The sequence below is a fragment of the Dendrobates tinctorius genome, unplaced genomic scaffold (genome assembly GCF_039654945.1).
Source record: "Dendrobates tinctorius isolate UK_male_01 unplaced genomic scaffold, ASM3965494v1 ptg000250l, whole genome shotgun sequence".
In the NCBI taxonomy this organism is placed as follows: Eukaryota; Metazoa; Chordata; class Amphibia; order Anura; family Dendrobatidae; genus Dendrobates; species Dendrobates tinctorius.
Genome location: NW_027361917.1, coordinates 3395583 through 3416232, shown reverse-complemented (window position 1 = coordinate 3416232; position 20650 = coordinate 3395583). Strand labels below are relative to the sequence as shown.

Here is a 20650-nt window from a genome sequence, read left to right as displayed (position 1 = left end):
AGCTTTCGTGATTTCATAGTATTCTATTCTATTATTTTATGTATGATTCTATTTCATTTTTTTTGTGGCCTTTTCATTCGTGTCCACAAGATAACGGGTGATGTGTATCTGTTTCCTAGACAGTTTGGATGAAAAAGACTAATTTCTATATCGAAAGGAACTCCTAGTTTAACCATGGTTGATTCAGAGAAATTAAAAAAATATGTATCAAATATTCTTCTGTTTTCCCTGAATAAGGAAAATACAGATTTGATCAACAATGAGCTTTTATTTTTTTTCTACAATTTAATATGCTTTCCAGAATGATTAAAAAATCCATCTAAATAAAAAATAATTCCCTGTACTCCAGCTTAAATGTTTTCCTGGCTCTCTGCTGGTCTTTGTTTCCATTGCTGATGATATCATCCCAACATTTCTTTGCATGGTGACCAAGCACTGGCTGACGTCAGTATTGGTGATAGAGGATCTTACAGGTGAGTGCATAATTTATATATATATATATATATACACAACATATTTTAATATTCCAGGAAATCCCCTTAACCAGAACTATTTTGATGCATATTTACTTATTTTTTATTTCACTCGCTTACATCGCAGCATTAATTCCGCATCGCTTTGCTGACATCATCATCGTCATCATCATCATCACTGTCTCCGCTGGGGCTGACAATCTAAATTCCCTATGTAGATCTTTGTAGCTTAAGAAAGAATTCCAATCTTTGACATAAGGCGTCCGGCAAATCATTATCTACACATACAAAACAGTTTTGAAGATATTAAAGAGGTTGTCCACTATTAATTAACATTGATCAGCTATCCTAAGGGTACTAAAGATAGGTCATCAACATTAAAGTAGTGGACAAACCCTATAATGACTAAAATATAATAAAAGAAGATAAAAAGGAAAAAACTAAAAAAGAACAAAAAAGAAACAACTAAGCCTTGAAAATATTCCCCAGATATGTATTAAACTCTCACCTTTATATCACACCTATTCCGTACTGATACGATCATATTAAACAATGTCTTCCCCACTTAGTTTCTCACGCTGAACGACACTTATGAGTAAGTTGTATCAATCATTACATTGTAGAGTTGCACACGAGTGCTTTGATGGCTGATGCTGAAAACAAGGAGTGCTCTACTCACGGCTGAGGCTTTAATCTGACAAATAGAAGTTAATTGTATATAGAGACATCAATCTCTGACGGATCGGGACTTGTGTTATGATCATCTCCAATATTCTGTAGGTAGAAGCAAGAAGTGAATTCATATGGCACGTTATATAAATGAATTCCCAGAAGATTTGGCCACAGTAATAACTGAGGGGTAGAAATAAATCCAGATTAAGGGCAATTCTAGGCTAGTAATTATAAGGTTCTCTATGGACTATCTCTGTATCCATCTATTAATGGAGACCTGGAACAGGACAATGTGCTACGAATCCCAGGAGAGGTTGGTTAAGTGATAAACGGTAATTAGTAGGAGGAAAGTACCAGCGTGCAGGAAGGAAAGAGCAGAGATGGGGTGCTAATAGCCCAAATTTATAGGTCAATTCTGTCATTATGTGCCCTATAGAGGAATCATGAAGGTTTGGCATCCTAAAGCTGGTGGGACGGAGACTTGCATTTTCACAGTATCAACGAGGTTTAATGTCAGCTCTATAACTAGAACTAGGACAGCTTTGACTATGCATAAATCCAAGGGCTCGAAAAGTTATAGGCAAAAAAAAATCACATTTATGCTGTTGTTATATTGGTATGTTTTAATTTGTTGTGATATTTGAGGGAAATGTAAAAGAAAAATAAAATAAGTAAAAATAAATAAATAAGTGTTTCTGTTCCGTGTTTTTATTTTAAATAGATTTTTTATTTGTGACCTTCTTTCTGTTGCAGTCATCTTTATATAGGTGATATATAGTTTTGGGTTGGTGAGGGAGGCTAGTTTTTTAACATTGGGAACGATAACATTATTTTTTTACTGCAGCTATCCACTGTAACTGGGGCTGACATATTAGCTCCACAACTATAGTCTTCTGTGATAAACTGATCTATCTATCTATCTATCTATTATCTATCTATCTATTATCTATCTATCTATTATCTATCTATCTATCTATCTATCTATCTCTGTATCTATTCTCTCTATCTATCTATCTATCATCTATCTATCTCTATGTATTATCTAGCTATCTATTATCTATCTATCTATTATCTATCTATATACTATCTATTATCTATCTATTATCTATCTATTATCTATCTACTATCTATCTACTATCTATTATCTATCTATTATCTATCTATCTACTATCTATCTATTATCTATCTACTATCTATCTATCATACAAATCCATCATCCATCATAAAAAAATATCATATTAGAAAGTCAAATGCTTTCAATCTAACATTGATGGGACCGAGTAGATAAATGAATAATTGGACAGTCATATACAAGGCTGTAAAATTTACCTAAATGTAGAGAACATTCAGGATTAAAGCCGAAAACCAAATAAGCCACTGTAGTCAACCAGTTCTTCCATGAGGATAGTCCCCACATTTACTCTGGACATCCACTGGAAATGGTGGCTCTTATTGTCGTGAATTGTTTCTCGTTTTTTGAGACACCATGTAATATTTTATTTCTATTCCAGAAAAGTATCTGTACTAGTGGACATCAGATTAAGAGACTAATGAAATGAGTTATCAATCAGCTTTTTATTTCATGTATCCGTTGCTTTTTGTTTTATTTCTTGATTCATCATAATCCAATGATGCTCTTTATTTCTTCCCATCTTGGTGAATCTGACTTTTACTCCCAAAACCGATTGATACATTGAACATATAGGATTCATAAGAAAATATATTAAAATACTTTTTTAAAAGCGTTTTTATTTTTGCTTTTGAAAGACTATTTAGATCTATTGAGAAGAGGAAAGTCATCATTTATGTAATCGCTCCTTTGGCATGTGTTGTGAAAACTCAATAAAAAATATTACCGCAGCTACTCGCCACTTCAAAGTAATTAACAGCTCAAAAATGTAATGAGGAAAAGTAATATTGTTTCTTCTGAAAAGTACTAATTGAAAGTAACATAAATGCAAGAATATAACAAGGAAATATTACATAAAGTCACTATTCTTGTTGGTGCATTGCATTGATAAGCCCATCGATACTTCCTGGATTGATGATGTCATAAATATGTATGAAATTATCATGTATAGAATTTTGTATTTAAATCTGACAATTTATATTGAGCTGTCATCCATCTTTTATGACCCCATAAAATTGTATGCAAAATACCACCGGTAGACAGCGAGTAAGATGGCATTTCCATAGGTTTTAAATGAAACCATCATATGCTTACATACAGTTGTGGCCAAAAGTATTGACACCCCTGCAATTCTGTCAGATAATACCCAGTTTCTTCCTGAAAATAATTGCAAACACAAATTCTTTGGTATTATTATCTTCATTTAATTTGTCTTAAATGAAAAAACACAAAAGAGAATGAAGCAAAAAGCAAAACCTTGATCATTTCACACAAAACTCCAAAAATGGGCCAGACAAAAGTATTGGCACCCTCAGCCTAATACTTGGTTGCACAACCTTTAGCCAAAATAACTGCGACCAACCGCTTCCGGTAACCATCAATGAGTTTCTTACAATGCTCTGCTGGAATTTTAGACCATTCTTCTTTTGCAAACTGCTCCAGGTCCCTGATATTTGAAGGGTGCCTTCTCCAAACTGCCATTTCTACATCTCTCCACAGGTGTTCTATGGGATTCAGGTCTGGACTCATTGCTGGCCACCTTAGAAGTCTCCAGTGCTTTCTCTCAAACCATTTTCTAGTGCTTTTTGAAGTGTGTTTTGGGTCATTGTCCTGCTGGAAGACCCATGACCTCTGAGGGAGACCCAGCTTTCTCCCACTGGGCCCTACATTATGTTGCAAAATTTGTTGGTAGTCTTCAGACATCATAATGCCATGCACACGGTCAAGCAGTCCAGTGCCAAAGGCAGCAAAGCAACCCCAAAACATCAGGGAACCTCTGCCATGTTTGACTGTAGGGACAGTGTTTTTTTCTTTGAATGCCTCTTTTTTTCTCCTGTAAACTCTATGTTGATGCCTTTGCCCAAAAAGCTCTACTTTTGTCTCATCTGACCAGAGAACATTCTTCCAAAACGTTTTAGGCTTTTTCAGGTAAGTTTTGGCAAACTCCAGCCTGGCTTTTTTATGTCTCGGGGTAAGAAGTGGGGTCTTCCTTGGTCTCCTACAGTCCCTTTTCATTCAGATGCCGACGGATAGTACGGGTTGACACTGTTGTACCCTCGGACTGCAGGGCAGCTTGAGCTTGTTTGGATGTTAGTCGAGGTTCTTCATCCAACATGCGAACAATCTTGCGTTGAAATCTCTTGTCAATTTTTCTTTTCCGTCCACATCTAGGGAGGTTAGCCACAGTGCCATGGGCTTTAAACTTCTTGATGACACTGCGCACGGTAGACACAGGAACATTCAGGTCTTTGGAGATGGACTTGTAGCCTTGAGATTGCTCATGCTTCCTCACAATTTGGTTTCTCAAATCCTCCGACAGTTCTTTGGTCTTCTTTCTTTTCTCCATGCTCAATGTGGTACACACAAGGACACAGGACAGAGGTTGAGTCAACTTTACTCCATGTCAACTGGCTGCAAGTGTGATTTTGTTATTGCCAACACCTGTTAGGTGCCACAGGTAAGTTACAGGTGCTGTTAATTACACAAATTAGAGAAGCATCACATGATTTTTCAAACAGTGCCAATACTTTTGTCCACCCTCTTTTTCATGTTTGGTGTGGAATTATATCCAATTTGGCTTTAGGACAATTCTTTTAGTGTTTTTTTTCATTTAAGACAAATGAAATGAAGATGATAATACCAAAGAATTTGTGTTTGCAATCATTTTCAGGAAGAAACTGAGTATTATCTGACAGAATTGCAGGGGTGTCAATACTTTTGGCCACAACTGTAATTTCTATTGATGCTCATAGAGGGCAGCATTTAAAATTCGCTTTCATCACGGTCAAACCTCAGTTGTAAAAAAAAATTCTAAAGCACAGATGATCACTTTTTTTAAATCATGTGCACTAAATTTTCTGGTCTAGCGTCAGGAGTAGTGTTGAGCATTCCGATACCGCAAGTATCGGGTATCGGCCGATACTTGCTGTATCGGAATTCCGATACCGACTTCCGATATTTTTTCAATATCGGAATTCGGCATCGGAATCGGAAGTTCAGTTGATTGACGGCCTGACGTCATCATGATGCGCGGTGTGTGCGCATCATGATGCGCCGTCATTTCGGGCCTGCCGGGGGGCTGTGCCGGCCTGCCGGGGGGCTGTGCCGGCCTGCCGGGGGGCTGTGTGGACTGCCCGGGGTCTGTACCGGCCTGCCGGGGGGCTGTGCCGGCCTGCCGGTGGTCTGTGCACCCTGTGGGGGTCTGTACCGGCCTGCCGGGGGGCTGTGCCGGCCTGCCGGGGGGCTGTGCTGATGTCCGGGGGTCTGTGCAAGCATCGTCCGATGGGACTACAAGTCCCATCTGGCGATGCCTGCTACCATGACAGTGATTGACACATTAGCCAATGATGGGACAGTAGTAGTCCCATCATCCGGCTAATGTGTTAAATGTTTAAAAAAAAAAAAAAAAAAATACTACATACATACTACATGCATGCTACATACATACTACATGCTACATACATACTACATATATACTACATACATACTACATACATGCTACATACATACTACATGCTACATACATACTACATGCATGCTACATACATACTACATATATACTACATACATGCTACATACATACTGCATGCTACATACATACTACATACATACTACATACATACTACATGCATGCTACATACATACTACATATATACTACATGCATGCTACATACATACTACATGCTACATACATACTACATATATACTACATACATACTACATACATGCTACATACATACTGCATGCTACATACATACTACATACATACTACATACATACTACATGCATGCTACATACATACTACATGCATGCTACATACATACTACATGCATGCTACATGCATGCTACATACATACTACATGCTACATACATACCACATACATACTACATACATACTACATATATACTACATGCATGCTACATACATACTACATGCTACATACATACCACATACATACTACATACATACTACATACATACTACATGCTACATACATACTACATATATACTACATGCATGCTACATACATACTACATGCTACATACATACCACATACATACTACATACATACTACATGCTACATACATACTACATATACACTACATGCATGCTACATACATACTACATGCTACATACATACCACATACATACTACATACATGCTACATATATACTACATGCATGCTACATACATACTACATATATACTACATGCATGCTACATACATACTACATGCTACATGCATGCTACATACATACTACATACATACTACATGCTACATACATACCACATATATACTACATACATACAATACATTCATACAATACATACATAGACATACAGTACATATAACATAGAGTAACATACTTACCAATACTTGTCACATTGTTCCCCGAAGCCATTGTCTTTTCCGGAATAAATATTAACATAACAAACCACAAAAATACTCACCCACGATCCGAAGCAGTCCACGAGTGTGTCCCACGACGATCTTGGGTAGAGAACTGCAGCATCAGCTGTTGCTGCCGTTCTCTATGGGCTGCAGGAATCCAATGACGGAAGGTAGGTATCCTTCCACACTGTATTCCTCCGCCACTTAAAAAAAAAAAAGTCCCTAGTCTCACTTTATGCCATTGCTGTGTGGGAAATTCCCACGCAGCAATGGCATAAAGTGAGACTAGGGACTTTTTTTTTTTTAAGTGGCGGAGGAATACAGTGCGGAAGGATACCTACCTTCCGTCATTGGATTCCTGCAGCCCGTAGAGAACGGCAGCATCATCTGATGCTGCAGTTCTCTACCCAAGATCGTCGTGGGACACACTCGTGGACTGCTTCGGATCGTGGGTGAGTATTTTTGTGGTTTGTTATGTTAATATTTATTCCGGAAAAGACAATGGCTTCGGGGAACAATGTGACAAGTATTGGTAAGTATGTTACTCTATGTTATATGTACTGTATGTCTATGTATGTATTGTATGAATGTATTGTATGTATGTAGTATATATGTGGTATGTATGTGGCATGTAGTATGTATGTAGTATGTATGTAGCATGCATGTAGCATGCAGTATGTATGTAGCATGCATGTAGTATATATGTAGTATGTATGTGGTATGTATGTAGCATGTAGTATGTATGTAGCATGCATGTAGTATGTATGTAGCATGCATGTAGTATATATGTAGTATGTATGTAGCATGTAGTATGTAGCATGCATGTAGTATATATGTAGTATGTATGTAGCATGTAGTATGTATGTAGCATGCATGTAGTATATATGTAGTATGTATGTAGCATGTAGTATGTATGTAGCATGCATGTAGTATGTATGTAGCATGCATGTAGTATGTATATGGTATGTATGTAGCATGTAGTATGTATGTAGCATGCATGTAGTATATATGTGTTATGTATGTGGTATGTATGTAGCATGCATGTAGCATGCATGTAGTATGTATGTAGTATGTATGTAGTATATATGTAGTATGTATGTAGCATGTAGTATGTATGTAGTATGTATGTAGCATGCATGTAGCATGCAGTATGTATGTAGCATGCATGTAGTATATATGTAGTATGTATGTAGCATGTAGTATGTAGCATGCATGTAGTATATATGTAGTATGTATGTAGCATGTAGTATGTATGTAGCATGCATGTAGTATATATGTAGTATGTATGTAGCATGTAGTATGTATGTAGCATGCATGTAGTATGTATATGGTATGTATGTAGCATGTAGTATGTATGTAGCATGCATGTAGTATATATGTGTTATGTATGTGGTATGTATGTAGCATGCATGTAGCATGCATGTAGTATGTATGTAGTATGTATGTAGTATATATGTAGTATGTATGTAGTATATATGTAGTATGTATGTAGCATGTAGTATGTATGTAGTATGTATGTAGCATGCATGTAGTATATATGTAGTATGTATGTAGCATGTAGTATGTAGCATGCATGTAGTATATATGTAGTATGTAGCATGTAGTATGTATGTAGCATGCATGTAGTATATATGTGTTATGTATGTAGCATGTAGCATGCATGTAGCATGCATGTAGTATGTATGTAGTATATATGTGGTATGTATGTAGCATGTAGTATATATGTAGTATGTATGTTGCATGTAGTATTTATGTAGTATGAATGTAGCATGTATGTAGTATGAATGTAGCATGTATGTAGTATGTAGTATGAATGTAGCATGTATGTAGTATGCATGTTGTATGTATGTAGCATGTAATTTTTTTTTTTTTTTTTTTACATTTAACACATTAGCCGGATGATGGGACTACTACTGTCCCATCATTGGCTAATGTGTCAATCACTGTCATGGTAGCAGGCATCGCCCGATGGGACTTGTAGTCCCATCGGACGATGCCTGCACAGACCCCCGGAGCCTGCACAGCCCCCCGGCAGGCCGGCACAGCCCCCCGGCAGGCCGGCACAGCCCCCCGGAGCCTGCACAGCCCCCCGGCAGGCCGGCACAGCCCCCCGGCAGGCCGGCACAGCCCCCCGGAGCCTGCACAGACCACCGGCAGGCCGGCACAGACCACCGGAGCCTGCACAGACCCCCTGGCAGGCCGGCACAGCCCCCCGAAAGGCCCGTACAGACCCCAGAGAGGCTGTACAAGGGCAGGAAAGGGTTTTTCTTATTCCGATACCGGAAGTCCCATAGACTTGAATGGGACTTCCGGTATCGGAATCGGCGATACCGATACTTTTTTTAAAGATCGGCCGATACCATCCGATACGATACTTTGAAGTATCGGACGGTATCGCTCAACTCTAGTCAGGAGCAGTCGGTCAAAGCCACATTCCAATTAGACTGTTTCTGGCCTCGCTTAACAGACTTGCATTAAGTGAGGCTGTGTTCAGCTAGTTGGAATGTGGCTGGGAGTACCCCCTGATGAAGGCAGATGCTGAAATGCGTGTCGGGGTCGGGCGCTTACTGGGAACCTGGCACTAACCGTTATTAGGTATTTATTGTCATCTTTGTAATTATGTGTCTTTGACATTTGTATATAGTATGGTACGGCCATTAAGTTTACAGCACACAAGTGCACATAGAGGTGAAGCTCATTAACCCTGATATTTGGTACTTATTGACATCTCTGTAAACATGTGCCATTGACAGGTGTATATAACACAGCATGGCTATTTAGTGTACGGCACACATGTGCATATGGAGCTTACTAATCCTTACTACATTGGCGTTATTTTACAGTATATAAGTGTGCATTGTGGAATCATATATTTATTTTTATTATATTGACACCGGGCTGTAGTAAAATATGTATGATCATACTATTTAGTATTCATTGTTCATTATTTGTCATTATACCTCAATCTTCATACCTATTGGTTTCCAGTATTTCGTTCTTTGGTATTGGGACCTCACCCCCCATTCATCGAAAAAAAATGTGTACATTTCTGTATATGTTTTAATTATTATAATAATAAAAAATATTTTATTGTATATTTGTTCGGTTTTTCGTAGTTTGATTTGGTTAGTTATCCGAATTGTCCTTTCAATTTGTCCATTTGTGCGTAGAAATTGGTTCATTATAACTAATATACTGAGATATAATAAGCACTATTGTCTTGGAATCTTTTGTATCTAGGAGTATGCATAGCACATAGTTGAAAATCGCATAACTGCCCTCTTTCACCGCCAGCACCAGAGAATCCCCACAGTGAGCAGTGTGTGCACTGTGAGGATTTACAAGTCTGCAGTCACATGGAGTGACTGCAGACTTGTAGCTTAAGACCGTAAAGTCCAGTAAAGTCTTCTACTAGGCATTGCTCCTACTGGCCAGTTTCCTACTCCACACTGATGAGGGGCAATACCCCGAAACAGCTGTCTGTGGATGGATACCATGTTTTGGCATAGGTGGTCTCTTTCATTGGAGACTGCCCTTCCCGTGGTTGTTCCTTCCCGGGGAAAGACCTGGCTAGTCATTGCTTGCGTTGAGAAACATGTGATGGTGTCTCCGCGGCTTGTGTTTTGCATGTTTTTGCATATTTCCCATAAGGGATGGGGGCATTGCTCTAGAATCACTGCGTTGAGAAACATGTGATGGTGTCTCTGCAGTGTTGGATGTTGATCTCCATGAGTTCATTCATCCTCATTTTTCACAGCATTTACATGTAGTAATGTGCACTGCTGTGATAATTAATGTTTTATGACTGCCTATCACTCACCAGGATCCTTTATTTTTCTTTTGTCTTGTTGAACTGATTATACAAGTATAGTTTGGCAAAACAAACAAACAAAACAAAACAATTACAAATTTACAAAAAACTATATTCTAAATGAACATATTTTAAAATGTGCTCCTTACTGGACTACTCTTAACCAATGACCCCAGGGTGCTGGATAGAGTGAAAAAAAAGCATACGTACCTCCCGGACTGGTGCCGCAGCTCTGCTTTCAGCCCTGTGTCTCCCACCAGTCTATTGACAAAATGGATGTCACACATGTGCTGCAGCCAATCAGTGACTGGCTGCAACATTCACATTTTTCTCTGAGCAGAAGAAACACTCTCCTTCTGCTCGGACAAAACTGCCAGAGCAACTCTGCCTTATTCACATAAATTGGGGTGAGCTGTAATACCCGACACAGCCTGTGGACAGTTGTAGTGCTGTTCCTGGAAAAAAAAATTCCTTTTTCTTTAAGGAACATTGTAAGTCTTTTAATACACAATTAATACCAAAAATTGTAAGGAGAGTAAAAAATATTTCATATGGTACTTACCAGTTTTAGCTATATTTTATTAAGCAGAGATAGTAATAAACTCCGAACTGGGAAACGACCCCATTGCTACTCACACGAAAACAGTAATATTTGTATCCTTGGTCTGATCATCCACCGTAACGATCCTTCTTAATCCAGCAGATGGCGCATGGAATCCTTACGTAAATTGAGTTTATAGCCCGGAGGGTTCAGCGTCACATGTGACCTTTGGACCACGACTAATGGTCTTTAAAAAGACAAGAGCTCAGCCAAAAGTGTGTCACCCTAAAGCAAACACTGGTTCTGCCCTTTAGTCATGGTGAGTTTAACTGTTGTCCCTCTCCTCTAAGTGGAAATAATCTTATAATTTGGGAAAAGAAAGTTTTCTTTAATATGATCTTAGCGATTACCTGATTCTAACGACATCCTCATGAATACCTCTCCCCCTGCTTAATTTAGACCTAGCGGCCAAAGCTTCTGAATTAGGCTACCTGTTAATTTCTTTGAAAGTCTTATAGAAATGTAGCAGAGCTGAATTTGTGATTTGGATTAACTCGCTCTGATATTTCACAATCTGTTTTCTGCCGTAAAATCAACTGAATTACTATAAAGCAGAGAATCGGAAGACTTCATAGAGAATGCAACCTGAAATGCTTCTAAGACAAATCCAGCTCTGCTATATCTGTTATGTATTTTGGTTCAATCTAGGAAGTTTTACTTTTGTTATAAAGACTAATAATATTCTGTAGGTCTATGTTTAAAAATGAGAGTTTATATATTCACCCATTTATGAAGACTTTATCCTTGTGACTGGATATAATCTTGATGGGCTGCATTTACAAATCTATCAGCGGCTTTGTAAGATATTCAGTTCTGAAGTGACCAACTGCTCCAATATTTCTGGCCAATGTGTGTAAGAGATTAGAGTTGATTGCAGTGGAGATGCATAATGCATTAACTCATCCATCATTCCTGCGCGGCACAATTTTTATTTCAACTATTGGTAGCATTTTTCATGTTTCTAACACTTTAACTTTTTCTGAAATATTATTATAAATGAGAATGAAAAACAATTGTCATTTTAGAATTTTTTTTTCTATTTAAATTGAAAACCAAATCTCAAATGCAATATCCATTCTTAAAGGGTAATGTCCTAAACTCAATTTATTTTAGGGAATTTATATGAAATATTTTGCTAATCTTTGGAGGTCGGAACCCTAGCAATCCTGTTCTCAGGGATTCAAAGCCGCAATCTCAGGATTGCTTGGGGTCCCAGCGGTTGGACCTCCAGTGATAAGTAAGTTATACCTTATACCATGAAGAGGGAATAAATAGATTTTTTTGGGGGGATAACCTTATAAAGATTTGATTAGGATATATTTTTTATTAAAGAGGTGGTGTAAAGTCAAATTTGAATTTCATCCTAATTGTCTATTTAATTGAATAAATCCTAATCCAATCACTTTTCGACTATACTTCAATTAAAAATTTCCTACCGTTTCCTCTCTACTATGTCTTCCTGCTTTTTTTTCCTTTACTTTTGTTCTGATAACATTTTTTCTGAGAATTCCCAGTGCATGATGGGATACTTAAACGAGACGTGATCAAGGGGCCGGGACTTTTCCCCCACAATGAAACAAAGTGTCATCAGTGACATCCGCTTCATGGGCTGAGCTAGTCCCTGCTCTACTGAGCTGGTTGTTAATTCTGATGCATGCTCGGTATGCACTACCTGCTCACAATACTATATTCCTGTGAAAACTCAGCGACAGTGCGCTCCCTCATCAGGCCTAATGAGAGGTGATGAGCCAGAAAGAGAGCGCTGTCAGTGTGCAGTGAAAAGGAGAGAATGCATCTAGTAGGAAGAGCAGAGACTAGTCCAGCCCCTGAAACAAGCGACACTGATGACAGCCCCCAATGATGTCCCATTTCTCCAACAAAATGTAATTGGAATGGAAATAAAAAAAAAAACCTGGGAGACAGAGGAGAAATGGTAGCAAAATTTTAATTGCAGTCTATTAGAAAAGTGATTTGATTATTACAGTCAATAGACAGACATTTATAATGAAAATCAACTCTGATTTTGGACAATCACTTTAACTTTTAATTTTTGTTTGTACATTGATAAAATATTTTCTTTCTTTCTTTTTCTTTCTATCTTTCTTTCTTTTGTTCTTTCTTTCTTTTTTTCTCTCTTTCTTTCTTCCTTCCTTCCTTTTTCCCACTGAGTAATGTTTGTCAGTAAGTTATTTTTACTTTGTCATGACAGAATCCAGTACTTTACCTTGGGCTGTTACTGTTTGTGACAGACACATTTGCTTATATTCAGGTAGGTTTCTAAAGATTGTTTTTAATTAATTAAAATGTATTGCAGAATAAGCAGATTCAGGAAGTAGTAAAATAATACATTTCATAGATGACTTATCCTTTGTGGTCTTTCTAGTACAGTAGTCTCCTGCTGCCTGAACACACAGGGGCGTTTTGGAGTAGGATGTACTGAATTCATTAACAATTCATCAGCTTAGTGAATTCGGCACATATTATCAATGGTGTGCGCCTCACCAGAAATGTTACCCAGTCCAGTCGAGGACTGAAGTAATATTTCTGACATAAAACACAGCCGTTGTTTATGAATTTGATGGGCAGCCATGCCCCTTCGCACCCTGACACCTTCCCAGTTACACTTTGACAGAGTTGCCTGAAACTGGCATGAAAATGCCAATAGCCACAAACCTTTTGCGGAACTCTACAGTGTGCAAGTATTTTGTGACTTTTCACAGTATTTTCTGGCATAAAGACTTTGATGAATTTGAAAATGAAAATGTACTAAATTGTGTTACATGATGTTTTTCTTGTGCCTATGTTTTGAGAGAAAGTTTTATCACACAATTTTAAAGTTTGTTTTTTTTAACAGCTAACAGATTTTAGCAAAGTTTGGTTATATTCCCATCTGTGTGTAAGCCTTTATTGACAATCACATCACTTTGAGTGAGCCATTGGTGAAACTTTGTCAATCCCAATTTTATTGAATAGCATATGCATAAAAATGGAAGGGACAAGAAACAACGGTCTCACTAATGAAATATTGCTGGAGAAATTCTGGTATATAAAATAACTGTATATGTGAGCTAAGCAAACAGCTGCACTACGTATATCAGGTTAGCTGCCAACCTCCCCTTCATGGATAACTGTTGTGAGTTCATTTTCCCCTTCACCATTGAGGTCTGATGAACTCCCTCTTCTGGTGAAGGAAGGTAGTGAGGCTGATTACAAAGCACCTGGGTATGATGATGATGACTGGGTGACGGGAATTGCTGACTGGATATAAGGCGGCCGACGCCCTTCTTCCTTCCTGGTGACCTCTCTGAAGGATTCTAGGAGACCAGTCTGATTCCTGCTCCTCATAAGCTAAGTTTTTCTGCTCTGCTTTTTGCATTTGTGTTCTGTTTTGCTTTGCCTTGTTTTTTTCTGGATTTCTGCCATTCCCTGCTGGGGTGAGCTGAATTCCTTTTGCTCTGTCTTCAGAAAATACCTGAGTGCTGATATAGTCATTTTGAAGCCTAGCGTCTTCAGGGCCTTTTTCCCTATCAGCCTGTTGGCCCTTGTTTTGATAGGGTTTTTGGCGGATTGCAGACAGCAGCTTTTCTATCCTGTCCTATCTAGTTAGCTTGGGCCCCATCATTTGCTCAGCCTATCTTTCTATCTGTGTAAGTGTTTTTTCATCTTGCTTCACCGTCATTATATGTTGGGGGCTGCCTATTGCTTTGGGGTCTGCTCTGGGGCAGTTTATATTTCCCTTTCTGTCTTTAGGCTATGTAGTTCTCCGGCTGTGATCGAGGGGTCTAGGGCACCGTAGGAACCCCCCACAGCTACTGCTAGTTGTTGTTGACAGGTTCAGGGGTCTGCAATCCGATAGCTGCCAACTTCTCTTGTTTTCTGGACTTAGCTAGTATTTCTGTTTTTGCCTCCTACGGTGACTCATTCATAACAGAATCACCAGCCATTCCGCAGATCCTAGGGTACTCAATAGCAGGAAAGAATTGCAAAAAAAAAAAAGTGTGTATATTTTTTCCTCTATATCTCTGAGGCCGTAGGGGGAATTTTTTTTTCTTTCAATGGAGATAAAGCAATTGTCTGATCGTGTGGAGCAGCTCGCTGCGGAAGTGTGGGGAATTTCCGCCTACCTTGCTCATTCACATGCTGCTGAACCAAAGATCCCTACTCCTGATGTGTTTTTTAGGGATCGGTCTAAATTTTTGAATTTCAAAAATAATTATAAATTATTTTTTGCTTTGAAGCCTAACTCGTCAGGGAGCTCCGCACAGCAGGTTAAAATTGTCATCTCTTTGCTGCGTGGCGATCCCCAGGATTGGGCGTTTTCTTTGAAACCAGATGATCCTATTCTGACTAATGTGAACGCATTTTTTCAAGCCTTGGGGTTGTTGTATGACGAACCTAATGCTATTGATCAGGCTGAAAAGACCCTGTTGGCATTGAGCCAGGGTCGAGATTCTGCAGAATTGTACTGTCAAAAATTCCGAAAGTGGCTGGTCCTTACTACCTGGAATGATAATGCATTGGCAGCACACTTTCGGAAGGGTTTGTCAGAAGCTGTAAAAGATACTATGGTGGGATTTCCTGTTCCCTCTGGTCTTGACGATTCTATGTCATTAGCCATTCAGGTTGATCGGCGTTTACGTGAACGCAGGACTGCACGAGAGGTGTGGCCACCTGTTGAACAAGTGTCTGAACCTATGCAATGTGATAGAGTTTTGCCCAGGGAGCAACGTCAGGAGTTCAAAAGGCGTAATAAGCTGTGTTTTTTTTGTGGAGATGCCTCGCATATTATTTCTGTCTGTCCTAAACGAGAGAAACGTTTTGCACACACGTTTTCTGTGGGTGGTGTTCAACCTAAGTTTCTTCTGGCAATTACTCTGATCTGCTCCCTGTCCACATTTTCCGCCAAGGCTTTTGTGGATTCGGGAGCAGCCCTGAACTTAATGGACTTGGATTTTGCTAAACGTTGTGGATTTCTGATGACACCTCTGCGGATGCCTATCCCTTTGAGAGGGATTGATGCCACTCCTTTGGCGAAAAATAAACCTCAGTTTTGGACCCAGGTGGTAATGTGGGTTGCCCCAGACCATCAAGAAAATTGCAGATTTTTGGTGTTGCATAATTTGCATGATACCATTGTTCTGGGGTTTCCCTGGTTGCAAATTCATAATCCAGTTTTGGATAGGAAATCTGTGTCTGTGGTGAGTTGGGGTTGTCGGTGTGCCCTTGGTGAGGCTCCGGTTTTTTCCACCTCTCCTCAGTCGCATGATGTTGCTGACTATTTGGCGGACTTTTATGATGTATTTAGTGAGAATGAGTCTGCATCTTTGCCGCCTCATAGGAGTTATGGCTGTGCAATTGAACTGAGCCCGGGGTGTAAATTTCCCAAGGGTCGGCTCTTCAATTTATCTGTACCCGAGCACGAGGCTATGCGATCCTATATTAAGGAGGCGTTGGAGAAGGGTCATATTAGACCATCCTCTTCACCCTTAGGTGCTGGTTTTTTTTTCGTGGCCAAAAAGGATGGTTCATTAAGGCCTTGTATTGATTATCGTGCCCTCAACAAAATTACTATTAAATATCAGTATCCGTTACCCCTGATTTCGGATCTATTCTCCAGAGTTAAAGGTGCTTGCTGGTTTACCAAGCTTGATCTCAAGGGGGCGTATAATCTTATCCGCATTAAGCATGGGGATGAATGGAAGACGGCGTTTAATACTCCGGAGGGACATTTTGAGTACCTGGTGATGCCTTTTGGGATCACTAATGCCCCTTCTGTCTTCCAGTGCTTCATGAACGACATTTTCTGAGACTTTGTGGATAAATTTTTGATTATCTATCTGGATGATATTTTGATCTTCTCCAAGGATTGGGATTCTCATGTGGAACATGTTCGGACTGTGTTCCGGATCTTGAGGGAGAATTCCCTGTATGTCAAAGGATCGAAATGCCTTTTTGGGGTACAGAGGATTTCTTTTTTGGGATTTATTTTGTCTCCGTCAACTATTGAAATGGACCCGGCCAAGGTACAGGCCATTTATGATTGGGTTCAGCCCACTTCTTTGAAGGCCCTCCAGAAGTTTTTGGGTTTTGCTAATTTTTATCGGAAATTTATAGCAAAATTTTCTAGTATTGCCAAGCCATTGACTGATCTGACTAAGAAGGGTGCTGATGTGTTGAATTGGTCTCCAGAGGCTGTTTCTTCTTTTCAGGAGCTGAAGCGAAGTTCACTTCTGCCCCTGTTTTGCGGCAACCTGATGTCTCACTCCCGTTCCAGGTAGAGGTGGACGCTTCTGAGATTGGTGCAGGAGCTGTTTTGTCCCAAAAGGATCCTGTAACATCTAAAATGAATCCCTGTGCTTTCTTTTCCCGAAAGTTCTCTCCATCTGAACGTAACTATGATGTGGGGAATCGGGAACTGTTAGCCATGAAATGGGCATTTGAGGAGTGGAGACATTGGTTGGAGGGAGCTAAACATCAAGTCGTGGTCCTCACTGACCACAAGAATTTGATTTACCTGGAGTCGGCCAAATGCTTGAACCCTAGACAGGCTAGGTGGGCCTTGTTTTTTACACGTTTTGATTTTGTGGTCTCTTTTCTTCCTGGCACTAAAAAAGGCAAGGCTGACGCTCTCTTGGAGCTTCTTTGCTGATTCTCCTGTGGTGACCAAACCTGCTACCATCTTAGGCGAAGGGGTAGTTCTTTCTGCCATCTCGCCCGATTTGAGACGTGCTCTGGAAGAGTTCCAGGAGGACAAACCTGAGCGTTGTCCCAGGGGAAAGTTGTATGTTCCTGACCAGTGGAAGAAGAGAGTGATGTCTGAAGTTCATTGCTCTGCATTGGCTGGTCATCCAGGTATTTTTGGTACTAGAGATCTTGTGAGTCGGTCTTTTTGGTGGCCCGCCTTGCCTCGTGATGTCAGGAATTTTGTGCAGTCCTGTGGGACTTGCTCCCGGTCTAAACCTTGTTCTCACTCTAGTGGGTTGTTGATGCCTTTGCCGGTCCCCAGGAGGCCATGGACCCATATTTCAATGGATTTCATCTCTGATATGCCTGTCTCTCAGAGAATGACTGTTATTTGGGTGATTTGTGATAGGTTCTCTAAGATGGTTCATCTTGTACCACTCCCTAAGATGCCATCTTCCTCTGAGTTGGTGCCCCTGTTTTTGCAACAGGTGGTTCACTTGCACGGGATTCCTGAGAACATTGTATCTGACAGAGGAGTTCAGTTTGTGTCTAGATTTTGGAGGACTTTCTGTTCCAAGCTGGGAATTCAGTTGTCCTTCTCCTCTGCTTTTCACCCTCAGACCAATGGGCAGACGGAGAGAACAAACCAGACCTTGGAGTCGTATTTGAGATGTTTTATTTCCGCTGATCAGGATGATTGGGTTTCATTTTTGCCCTTGGCCGAATTTGCTTTAAATAATAGAGCTAGTTCTGCCACTCTGATGTCACCTTTTTTTTGTAACTTTGGGTTTCATCCTCGATTTTCTTCAGGGCAGGTGGAGCCTTCTGCCTGCCCAGGTGTTGACACTGTGGTGGAGAGAATGCACCAGATCTGGGACCAAGTGGTGGATAAGTTATCTCTCTCCCAGGAAAAGGCCCAGCGGTTTTCCAACCGACATAGGACCATTGGTCCCCAGTTTAAGATTGGTGATATGGTTTGGTTGTCATCAAAAAATATCGCTATGAAGGTGGCTTCTCCTAAGTTTAAGCCTAGATTTATTGGACCTTACAAGATTTTGGAGATTATTAATCCGGTCTCTTTTCATTTGGCTCTTCCTGTCACATTTAAAATCCATAATGTGTTTCATAAGTCCTTGTTGAAGAGGTTTGTTGAACCAGTAGTTCCTGGGGTGGCACCTCCAGACCCTGTATTGGTTGAAGGTAACATGGAATATGAGGTAGAGAAGATACTGGATTCCCGTCTGGCTAGACGGAGACTCCAGTATTTGGTTAAGTGGAAGGGTTATGATCAGGAGGATAATTCCTGGGTCTCTGCCTCTGATATTCATGCCAAAAGATTGGTGCGTGCCTTTCATCGGGCTCACCCTGATCGCCCTGGTGGCGTGGATGAGGGTTCGGTGACCCCTCCTCAAGGGGGAGGTACTGTTTTGAGTTCATTTTCCCCTTCACCATTGAGGTCTGATGAACTCCCTCTTCTGGTGAAGGAAGGTAGTGAGGCTGATTACAAAGCACCTGGGTATGATGATGATGACTGGGTGACGGGAATTGCTGACTGGATATAAGGTGGCCGACGCCCTTCTTCCTTGCTGGTGACCTCGCTGAAGGATTCTAGGAGACCAGTCTGATTCCTGCTCCTCAAAAGCTAAGTTTTTCTGCTCTGCTTTTTGCATTTGTGTTCTGTTTTGCTTTGCCTTGTTTTTTCTGGATTTCTGCCATTCCCTGCTGGGGTGAGCTGAATTCCTTTTGCTCTGTCTTCAGAAAATACCTGAGTGCTGATATAGTCTTTTTGAAGCCTAGCGTCTTCAGGGCCTTTTTCCCTATCAGCCTGTTGGCCCTTGTTTTGATAGGGTTTTTGGCGGATTGCAGACAGCAGCTTTTCTATCCTGTCCTATCTAGTTAGCTTGGGCCCCATCATTTGCTCAGCCTATCTTTCTATCTGTGTAAGTGTTTTTTCATCTTGCTTCACCATCATTATATGTTTGGGGCTGCCTATTGCTTTGGGGTCTGCTCTGGGGCAGTTTATATTTCCCTTTCTGTCTTTAGGCTATGTAGTTCTCCGGCTGTGATCGAGGGGTCTAGGGCACCGTAGGAACCCCCCACGGCTACTGCTAGTTGTTGTTGATAGGTTCAGGGGTCTGCAATCCGATAGCTGCCAACTTCTCTTGTTTTCTGGACTTAGCTAGTATTTCTGTTTTTGCCTCCTACGGTGACTCATTCATAACAGATAACTGTAGAAGTCGTGTGAAAACAATAAATGCCTAGGTAAAGGAAGAAACAGGGAGGCATAAATATCTTCTGGTGCTGCCACCTACTTGTAGATAATCCACGATACTCTAATTGGTATAAATATGTTTTTTCAGTAAATAAATATATTTTACAAAGAACTTTAAAACAAATATTTTCGACTCTGGATACAGGGTCGGCTTTAGGGGAGAATGCAGACTGGGCAATTGCCCAAGGCCCGTCACATACCGTGACTTGTAAAAGTTTGTGCACCCCTGGTCAAAATTATATCAAAAAAGCCTAAAGTTAAAGATGACACATTGCCTTTGTATTTTAGGCAAAAAGAAAATTTCATTAGTGATGGGCGAAGCAATGAATGCTCGTGTTCAGCTGAACATCTAAAAAGATTCAGTTCGGGTACTAGAACAGTACTCAAATAAGGACCCCATTTAGATGAATGTGGGGCCCGAACATCCGTTGTTTGCCACGCTGTCATCTGCGTGACAGAGTGGAAAACATGGGCTCTTATGAGAGCACTGCGGTACCCATGCTGTCAGATGACAGCGTGAGCCAGCAGCTGTGACTGGCGATAAAAAGATTACCACCAGTCACAGGTGTCGGCTGATGAAAGAGTACTACAAATCTGCTATAGCTCTCATCAGTGA

At 40.2% G+C, this 20650-nt stretch overlaps 1 protein-coding gene across 8 annotated transcripts in view; it reads left to right on the top strand.

The window, feature by feature from the left end:
* LOC141063400 (bifunctional protein GlmU-like) overlaps positions 1–20650 on the top strand; it is a 274066-nt gene that overhangs the window by 116838 nt on the left and 136578 nt on the right. The window contains exons 1-2 of one of the 8 annotated variants that reach the window (XR_012224877.1): positions 11235–11337; positions 13288–13347. The exons of 1 other annotated variant lie outside the window; for it this stretch is intronic. Coding sequence is in view for 1 of the 7 variants with exons in the window: in XM_073557412.1 (XP_073413513.1) it covers positions 11335–11337; positions 13288–13347 (63 nt within the window). In the remaining 6 variants the exon portion in view is untranslated. Of the gene's footprint in view, positions 1–11234; positions 11338–12197; positions 12316–12994; positions 13012–13287; positions 13348–20650 lie in introns of those variants that run through there. 6 more of the 8 variants (XM_073557413.1, XM_073557412.1, XR_012224878.1 and 3 more) reach the window with 6 other exon arrangements.